The following is a 10,803-nucleotide window of genomic DNA, read 5'->3' as shown; positions in this document are numbered from 1 at the left end:
TGAGAATGGAGGGATTAAACTGTAATTATGCAAAAAGTTGCAAATTTGAACTGTTGGGGCCCATTTTAAGAAGGAACTTAGTTCTAGACTCTCATCACTGAGTAATTTTGTGAGATTAATTGCTTTATAAAATTATCTTTCTAATTTTTAAAAAGTATAAAATAAGAATTTAATTAAACGATGTAAAGAATAAAATGAATTGCAAAACACTTAGCTTAAAAGATTTTCATAGAGTTACTGAATAAAGAAATTTACTTGGTTTAGAGATGCTGATAATTAATAAATTCAATATGATTATAAAATAGGTGTTATCTATATTACTATCATATTTATGTGTTTATTTATAATCAATGAGTTGAGAGAGAATTGGAGTGGGAAGCTTACTTCCTAACCTTGTTAGACAATAACTTTTATGAGAAGGGGGGATATGTCATTCTTTAATTCTGCAAATTTATTGAAAAAATTGCAATTAAAGAAGAATAATGCACTTATTTACAGCAGAATACATTGACATATACACGTGGCTTCATAGAACATTGAAATTAACTCACATTTACCTGTAAAAAATTAATGATACACCTGAGTAACCTCATGACCTAGATTCAGACCTAATGTGATACTTGTTAGACCAAATTCTATACCCTATTGAGCTATCCAGCGAGCTATTGAAAACTTTACCACTATTTCGTAATTCGCTGTAATAATGCGGTAAATCATAGTCGTGAAACACTTTTTATAAAATTCTATTTTGATTGCGTAATGCACATGTGGAAAATATTAAAAGGGGTGGAAATATATGTGTGTGTTTTAGATATTACAAGAGGCCCATGGGCAACATCGCTCACCTGAACATTTAGCCAGAATTAAAGCAAAAATCAATTTAGTATTGGAAAGTTTTAATGCATTTGTGGTCCCGACTTTACCGGCGATAAGATTTAAAAGAAATTGAATCCACACTAACTAAGGATGCTTACCAGGTACATATTTTATTTCGACTTATTACTGACTTTTCCCCCCACAAGTTTGAACTTTCATTGAGGCCCACTCTACCCAAGTGGGGTCATGATTTGAACAAACCTGAATCTACAATATATGAGAATGCTTCCGTCTAAATATGACCTACCATATGACTTTGTTGTTCTTGAGAAGAGCATTTTTTAAATATTTTCCTTTATATACCTTTGTAAAACTTTGATCCCCACCATCCTTGGGGGTTAATATTTAGAATAAACTTGAATCTACACCACCCGTGAATGCTTCCCTATAAATGTAATTGATCATAGCTTCGCACAGTTCTTGAGTAGATTTTTTAAAGATTTTCCCTATACCCGATATACTCCGGCCAATGTTAAACTTTATTGTCCATTGTGGCCCCACGTACGTACATTATCCCTGAGGGTCGTGATTTGAACAAATTTGAATCTACACCACCGAGTAAGCTTTCACATAAATGTGACAAATCATGGCTTTTAGCCGTTCTTTAAAAGAAGAATTTTAAAGATTATTCCTATATATTTCTATGTAAATCTTGTGACATAACAATACCCCGGGGGTCATGATTTGAACAAACTTGGATAATCCTATGTAAAACTTTGATCATCCATTGTGGCGACACCCTTCCTCAATCTGATTAAAGGATCTGATTTTAATCAGATTGCATCCTTCTCCTAGGTGATTTAAACAAAATTTGAATCTACACCACCCCAGAATGCTGACAATATAAATATGAACAATCATAGCTCGGCGATTCTTGAGAAGACGATTTCTTAAGATTGTTTCTATATAGAAGCCATTATTTTTTCAATATTTCATAATTACATATATCTCTCCTTGGAAGAGGGCGTAGTCCTTCATTTGAAAAAAATGAAACCCCTTCACCTAAGGATACTTTATGGCAAGTTTGGTTGAAAAAAGTGGTTCTTGAGAAGAATATGAAAATGTAAAAAGTTTTCGATGACAACAACGACAGCGACGACAGACAGCGGACAAATTTTGATAAGAGCTCACTTGAGGCTCCGACTCAGTTTAACTATAAAGTCTCTAGTACATGTATAATACAATACAAATTCGTGAAGAGGGCATAAAACGGACTTCTGTATATTCCAGAGGTGGGATTAGGTGCTTCGTAGGTACGTGAGCATTCCCTGTCATCCGCCCTGTGTATGATCCGGTAAACCCCCTCCCCCCGTCAAAAGTTCCTGTACCGGCTTTTGACAAGGTATCAGTATGAAAGTAGAAGATTTTTCCAATTAATATCAATAATAGTTCAAAACAAAGACCCTTGCAAAATAAAATAGGTAATTACTTAATGATTATATAAATCTTACATACATATAAAGATTTTATGTTGGTTTGAAATCTACGTCCGCGCGGGCATTGTCAAAATTAAGATAAAGCTGATTTATCATTGAGATAAGACACTAGGCTACAGAATTCCATGAAATATCTCAGAGTCACCATGTTTTCTAGTTCGACTTTCTTAATTCTTTTTGTTGCAGGAACCGCCCTAGGATGCGGACCACCGGGGACGACCCGTGGGGGATTTTGTCCGATCGATGCCAACGACCCGGTTGTTCAGGAAATGGCCCAGTTTGCCGTGAAAACACACGCTGAAAAGACGAATGCCATCAACAGTGGGGCGATCACAGTCAGTCATGCATCGTCACAGGTAGGAAGCTAGTAAGATATCAGATTTATTGATCTCAAATGGAAAAATAACAGCAGAAATTGAATGAACACTCCTACGAATTACGAACGTATTTCGAGAGTGTTCGAGTAGACTGCGTAGGAATATTCAATACGTTATAAGTGAGATTAATCGCCAAGATTTCCTTTACATTCCACCTACCTCCTCTCAGGAAATTTTTCCAAACAAAATATTTATATGATTTTTTTTTATAATTTGGAAATAGGTTGTGTCTGGATACAACTATATGATGACAGTCACGACCAGCTTCAATGGTCAGGTAATGTTGTAAACTCTTTCCTGTTTATATCTTTCTTCTTAATCAATTCCTCTACTCATCACACCTGGAGTATAGTGGTAGTAGTAAATGTAACCATTAGTATTTTAACAGTATTTTTGTATTCAGGAGAAGATATTTTTTTATTTATTAGATTACCGAGTGTCATTTCGTGGTGTACGATCAGTCTTGGACAAATACGCGGGAACTGACTACTGATGAGTGTCACGTGATCCACGACCAACATGTCCAGGAAGGACGTCAAATGTTATTAAATCTACTTTATAAATAAATCTTAAGATTGCGATGGGCGATCAGCTAGAGAGCTAGATTGCGACCCATTGAAAAAAAAGGTATAATTATATTATACTTTTCTCTTCTCTTTGAGAAATTAAAGTGATGGATAATGACCACCTGAAACTTTTCAGTTTGAACCCTTTTATAGATATTTCCTCTCTTTCAGGTCTGTAGACTGAGGGGGGAGGGGGGAGAACCCCCCCCCCCCCCATTTTACAGATATAACCTTTATACTAAACTTTTTACCAGAAAAAATGTACCTGGAAATTCCGGTTACCTCCCCACCCACTTTTATTGCAGCATAGTCAAATATAGTCAGATAAGGGTAATGCTGTGTGTTTGAGTGAAAATATTTGCTACTGCTCTGGAATTCCCCCCCCCCCCAATACACACTCACGAAATAGGATTATCAAGATTGGGGTTTTTTTTCGCTTTACAGTTTATTTTTATAATTTGTACTTAAAGCTTGTAATCAAATTAAGATAAAACTACGTACTAATAGAATGATTTCCCACGATCAAAGTTGTTGTAATAGATCAAAATCATCAAAGAAACTGTGCGGGATGATTGTCAACAAAGAAAGTTGGAAGGGGGGGGGGGAGAGAGAGAGACCCGATCTTATTTTTGTTCAGCAGGCACCTACGTTAAATTATGTCCGAAGTCCGTTCTACGCGATTTTCTTATTCCCAAGATAAATTCATATCTGGGTCAATATAAAAAAAAAGCAGCTAAACGTGTCACTTCTTTGTAAAATCCTATTTCTTCTTTTCTCCCAATTTTGGATTGTTGCTTTACAATGTATGACATCTATACTTTCTATTTACTAATAAAATTTTTACATAATTAGTTTCATTAAAGTCAATGGAAGTAGTATAAGGATCCTAGCTAGGGGAGGATTCTGATTGGCTGAGAGAAATCACCTGATCAATTCTGATTGGTGGAGGGGATAAATGTGTCAACTGAGTGGAGTGCTAACCCTAACCCCTAGCCCCCTAACCCTAACCCTAACCCTAACCCTAACTAACCCTAACTAACCCTAACCCCCTACCCTAACTAACCCTAACCCTAACTAACCCTATCCCCCTAACCCTAACTAACCCTAACCCTAACTAACCCTAACCCCCTTAGCCCTAACCCCCTAGCCCTAACTAACCCTAACCCTAACCCCCTAACTAACCCTAACCTATTCCCTTAAATACGGGGCGCTTACATTGTGTTTTTTTTTTACATGGGTACGTAGGTACTACGTTTTTTGTTTTTTATGCTGACTATACAGGTAAAAATGCGCCGTGTGCAAAACATTTCAAGAATGTGATTATGACGTCACGCATTCACAGTCTAGACAGTCCTATAACCGGTTTGAACTGGTTTTAGTGAAAACAAGAACACACACAATACAGATTAGAACACAGCAATTTTATTCACAATGAAAAATACAAAAAATGATTTTAATTTCCACTGTATCGGCATAAGGGGCATTTCTTGTAGGAAGTCTCAAAGAGTTTCTTCACACACTTTTCACAACACGGATATTGCCTGCATTGTCCGCATTTCCATTTCCCTTGAGTCTTTTCCTCGTAGCACATCATACATTCTTTCAAGGGTCTGTTCCTGGTCATTTTCATCCATCGGGGAGGCGGTATGTTCTCAATTCCCTTCTTCCAGATGAAATATTTAATGCACCAGCTACAGGCACAAGCCCCCCTTAGCCCTAACTAACCCTAACCGTAACCCCCTAACCCTAACTAACCCTATCCCCCCTTAGCCCTAACTAACCCTAACCCTAACTAACCCTAACCCCCTTAGCCCTAACTAACCCTAGCCCTAACTAACCCTAACCCTAACCCTAACCCCCTAACTAACCCTAACCTATTCCCTTAAATACTGGAGTTGTTTACACAGTGTTTTTACATTGGTACGTAGGTACTACTTTTTTTTTTTTTTTTGCTGACTACACAGGTAAATACTTGGCAGCGATTCAAGTCAGGGGACCGTGTGTAAAAAATATGCTGACTATACAGGTAAATACTTGGCAGCGATTCAAGTTTATACCGTGTGCAAAAAATATGCTGACTACACAGGTAAATACTTGGCAGCGATTCAAGTTTGTTTAGGACCGTGTGCAAAAAATATGCTGACTACACAGGTAAATACTTGGCAGCGAGCCAAGTTTGTTTAGAGCCGTGTGCAAAAAAAAATATGCTGACTACACAGGTAAATACTTGGCACCGATTCAAGTTTGTTTAGGACCGTGTGCAAAAAATATGCTGACTACACAGGTAAATACTTGGCAGCGATTCAAGTTTGTTTAGGGCCGTGTGCAAAAAAAATATGCTTACCTATGCATTGTGACGTCATCCATGTCAGCGAGCTACCCTATACATTATGACGTCATACACTTGTAAAATTAAAGTAAATTAAAGTTTCATTTTCACTTTTGTTTCTAAGAAGTCAACTTAGATTTTCAAAAAATGTAAGACTAACTTTTGTTTTTCCTCTGTTTTACTTTGATGATTGTTATGTTATGAAGCTTTTCTTGTATAAAGCTCAATTTTTCCATGACCACGGAAGTAAACATCCTGATGCATTCTTGTCATGTGAATGTTGAGAGCGTGTTCATTTTTTGAAATCTCCTTTCTGACAGACATATTCCACAGGTAAGTTTGTCTTATTTTTGTTTACATTTCCTATCAAGATCATCTAAATGCATTTAATCATAATTATGTAAGTTCTGTTTTGAATGTAAATGCTGTATTTATCCTCATTTCATGTGATTTACACTTGTACATGTATAACCTGCATGTAACTCAGAGTGCATTTAATATTTCTATGATGGATCATTCTATGATTGAATTTCAATCAGAAAAATATTCACTTAATTTTGGTAAAATACATGGTATCTTTTACATTTCTGTCCCTTTTGTCTGTAAATTATTGCTTTACTTACATTGTAAAATGAGGTTAATTGTGTATCACTGAATTGTATGATTTTTTTTCAGGATCAGCTGAGATGTTATTTCACTGGATTATTTAATGGATAGACTTATTGGGCATATATTTGGATATCTCTGGTAAGTTTATCTTGTTTTTTAGATTGTTTACATTTCCTATGATGGCCATCTTTGCATTTAACCATGATTATATGGTTAATTTTATTACTGTATAATACTTATGTGATCTGATATCTCTAACTTACATTCATATAAGCACACCCTTATTTAACCTAAAATATATTAACACATGATTAAGGGATCTTCAGAATATTAATAAGTCCTTTTGTATAAATTATATAATAATTTCATAATTCATTATGTATGTTACATGGCCATGGAATTCAGACTCACTAAATGGTGATCAAAGAGATATTAATTAGGAATCTAATAAGAGAAAAGGAGGAATTTACAAAAGATTAATCCTAAGTTATTTACTTTTTGTTTTGATTCTAAATATGTGCTATATATGGCATACATATATTTTCATTTTCACTTTTGTTTCTTAAGCTTTTCAAAAAAAAAATGAAGGACTACATGTTGTACTGTGATGATGTAAAAAAAAAATAAAAATGTATTTTTCTGTATGCATTACTGATAGCTATTAAACCAATATTGAATCTGTTGTTAATAAAAAAATCTTTTAGTGTCTAAATAATTAATTTGATAATCATTTTATTTTGTGGTATTAATACATTAGTTGTGCTTGTTTATTATCTATAAATAACATGATGAACTTTTCTCATCTCGAGTTAATGTTAAAAACAATTAGTTTTGAGTCTAAAAACAAATATTTTCATGATCTTTTTTTTGACATTGTACATGTTGTATTTAAACATGCATTGTTTCATACAGTACTCTGTCATATTTAAAAAAAATGCTTTTATTTCTACAGTCATCAACATGGAATGTATGACTTCATCTTTTATACAGTCGGGTTCGGGGTTTCGGGCGGCCATGACGAATTTCGGCAAGATTTTACCCCAGTGAAAAAGGCTTGTAATCCACAGTGTAGGTCTTTTACAGTTGTTTCACATTGTTTATGATTGTGATTATGTTATCACTCACCTATATGTTTAATGTTAGCTATGCTAAATAACCCATTTCTGTGTAATTTGAGAGAATGTTTTTGTCATGTGCTTAAAGTATGGCCTGCTATTCATGTCATCATTTAAAGTCGCTTCTCAAATAAATCTGTCTTAAAAAATACATTTTACAAATGACATTTAATATGATTAGAGTATAGGTATCCAAATATATAAGAGATATTATTTTGCATTACATTTACAAGAGGCATTGTCTCATGTAATTTAAATCATAATAACAAAAATGGAATTTATTTTTCTATACAGTCCTCAACCTGGAAGATATGTTTTGTTCCTAACCATCTATAATCCATTCTCTATGAAGTGAAGCCTGGCTGCTCTTCCTTTGGAAATACACAGTTAGTCAATCAACATAGAAACACACAAACTTGAAGGTAAAGTTTCAATGAGATACAATTGTAACTTTTATTTATTTATTTATTTTTTTTTTGTTACATATGCATGTTTATATTTTTGAATTGATAAATAAATGATATATTTAAATAAAGAGGGCTTGGTGGTCATGGTCATGTTTAAACCATATTGATATCCTTCACAAGAAAAGGCATAAAAATTCATGATCAAATTTTAAAACTAAAATGTATGAAGTTTTTCTGTGCCAAATGATAGTTAACAGCTAAAGATAGCATATCTATAGAATAAGTTAAATATGGCTAATTTGTTAACCCCCAGTTTCCTTAATAGCATAGTTGGTAAAGATAGCAAGTTTTCACTTCAATTGCTGGTGAATTCTGAATTTTCCATTTAATATTAACATTATATCACAGGGAAAGAATACTATAATGTGGTTCATTAGGATGACCAGAAAAGAAATCTTAATGACCCTTATGACTATGTATAAAGTCTGTAACCTTATAACTGATGTAAGATGACCTGATTGTTTGGAATTAAAATTTCCTGGTGTTTCTATTACCCAAGATCTTCTTATGAGTGCATGGGACTGTTGTAACCCTTCTCCTGTTTATAAAAATAATACCTTGGAGCATGACACTTTATTCATTTAAGGTACTTTCAATATCATTTCTATGAGTTTGTGTTCTTTTTCTTTTTAATAATCTAGTGTTATATCTTCTTTACCCTAATTAATATGCATGCTTCCAAAATCATTATAGATCTGTCTGTATAGTTTTTTCAGCTCTTTGAACACAAATACCCTGATTCAAACTTTTGAGGTAAACATCATGGAGACATCATAAATGATTATCAGAGTGTATATATCACAATCTTGACCATAAGGTCAATTAAAATGGTCAAAAGCACAACAAATGAAAGTGAAAACTTTCTTATCAGAATACATAATTTTGTAATATTAATTCTTACCTTCTTTTGGTAATAAATGGTTATATTCTTCATTAGCTTCTTCTGCAATCAAGGATCTTTCTATGTAATCTCTGACAACATTAGGATCACCCTTTTCTGGACATAATTGGTTATATTCTTCTTGAGAAATGATCTCAATAATGCTATCTTTTTTTTATTTTAACTGGTATACCTCTGTCTACATCTTTCTCTGAAAGAACTCTCTTTTCAAACTGAATTTTACTCATTCCTTTACTCTTTTCTTTACTGGAGGTGTTACCCATGGTTAATATGAAAAGTCAAAATCTGATGTTACACCTTGTATTTATACCCTTTTTTGTCTATATTTAGAATTCCATCAAGCTTATATTACATAACAAATTTTTTTTTTTCAACTAAGACATTATTTTTATTTTCCAGGATATTCTAGTGAGGGCTTGTGGAAATGATCTATGTCTACTCTCAGAATGGTGAAAGACTATCAGATTATGCAAAGACTAACAGGATATCCTCTCTTGGAACACTGAAATAAGAAAATCAAACAGGAGGTGGATGGAGGATTTAAGAAGCACAGGTGAAAGACTATCAGATTATGCAAAGACTAACAGAATATCCTCTCTTAAAACACTGAAACAAGAAAATCAAACAGGATGGAGGATTTAAGAAGCACATACCGTAATTCGGGGAGTATATATTTTTTTCTAAAATAAATTTCTGTGAGAAAGGTATGCGTATTATACATCACAATGGGATTTGACCAGGTTTTTTTCGTCCAGGTGAAACTGCAGGATTAGTATGAACCACAGACATAGCCTATATATAGATCGCTTTATTGCTGCTTACCGTTATATTTAACCCTTAGGAAATTATTGTTGGGTCGTATGATTGTAGAAATTGATGCATATCTAAAGTATTTATAGATAAATTATTTTAAAATAACCAGTTAAAATGTATTTGAGCTGTCTATTCATCATCTCTCCGTGTCTGCCGCCATTATGCCGCCATTACAGCTGTTTTTAATAGAGGTGTACATGATCCGGGCCTTAGCCACATTTTCGTAATCAACCTAATCAATCATTAATTTCAATGGATAGAATAATATATAATCGCTTGTAATAAAATACATTACCAATTTATTTTAATAAATCTTTGGAGATTCATTTCACCTGAATTTACACTTTTATCTAGCTTGCTCCACCTCTAGCTTTCCATGTTTACGTAACAATTAAAGTTTATTGTTGTAGACACCTGTGCTTTGACCTCGATGATTATGACATCCCCTAGGGCGTAAACAGCTTGTAAAGAAATCAAAAGTTTTTTTTCAATCATTTTATTAAGTTAAAACAAATCATAACGAGCATCAGAGACATGAATATATATATAAATGTATGTGGGACACAAAGACATTGTAATAAAATTATTAAAAATTATTTTCACACGCACTGATAATAATTTATCAATAATAGAGGTTTTTTTTTTGAAAGCATTAATATACATAGATGTTTCTATGTTCACACATAAAATTTCGTCTTTCACTTCACTTTCAAATATTTTTGACATAAAGACAAAAAATAAAGACATGACTGTACAACAACATGCAAGTTAAACAATCAAATTAAAAAATAATAACTACAGTTCTTCGAACTTTCAACACATACTAATTTAAGCACCGTTTAAAAGCACTGATCAATGTTCACCACAAGTCACAGTCACTTAGAATCCCTCAAATTCCTCGTCCTCGTCGTCACTCTCGAATATCTTGTAAATGTCTCTGAGTACGGAAAGGGGGGTGTCATCATCACTATCGTCGTCGTACACGATGTCGTTGCGGTCGGCATCCTCTACATCACACTCATCAGCTGATCTGCATGGAACATCTTCCCAAAGAATATCGTCCTCGGATCCATCTAAGGCGTTGGAAATGCAGCACTTCTTAAAGGAACGGACGATGATCTGTGGATCGAGTTCATCCCACGCTTCTTTGATCCATGCACAGATGGTGTTCAGCTCGGGTTTTCGCATGCGCCCCTGGTTGGTGTACGTGTGTTCGTCGCTGCACATCCACGAATTCCACTTATGTCGCAAAGCAACTTTCATGGGTTTATTTACACTAACGTCCAGTGGTTGTAACACACTATACCTCCAGGT

The 10,803-nt window shown here is 34.1% G+C and overlaps 2 protein-coding genes and 1 long non-coding RNA gene across 3 annotated transcripts in view; all 3 read left to right on the top strand.

Annotated features, from left to right (window-relative positions):
• Positions 1-10,803, top strand: part of LOC134248885 (leucine-rich repeat-containing protein 57-like) — a 99,466-nt gene that overhangs the window by 3,440 nt on the left and 85,223 nt on the right. The window lies entirely within an intron of this gene.
• On the top strand, positions 2,412-3,265 carry LOC134248920 (uncharacterized). The gene is made up of 3 exons (XM_062731309.1): positions 2,412-2,668; positions 2,913-2,966; positions 3,118-3,265. Exons 1-3 carry the CDS (start codon positions 2,438-2,440, stop codon positions 3,253-3,255), a joined length of 423 nt encoding a protein of 140 aa, XP_062587293.1. The 5' UTR covers positions 2,412-2,437; the 3' UTR covers positions 3,256-3,265.
• On the top strand, positions 5,779-9,322 carry LOC134248919 (uncharacterized). The gene is made up of 5 exons (XR_009988162.1): positions 5,779-5,917; positions 6,260-6,331; positions 7,146-7,261; positions 7,603-7,730; positions 9,076-9,322. It is a non-coding gene; the product is annotated as an uncharacterized LOC134248919 (long non-coding RNA).

The sequence above is a fragment of the Saccostrea cucullata genome, unplaced genomic scaffold (assembly GCF_032062105.1).
Source record: "Saccostrea cucullata isolate Sc308-1 unplaced genomic scaffold, CSIRO_AGI_Scuc_v1 ctg62, whole genome shotgun sequence".
Lineage (NCBI taxonomy): Eukaryota > Metazoa > Mollusca > Bivalvia > Ostreida > Ostreidae > Saccostrea > Saccostrea cuccullata.
This window is presented reverse-complemented; position numbering and strand designations above follow the sequence as displayed.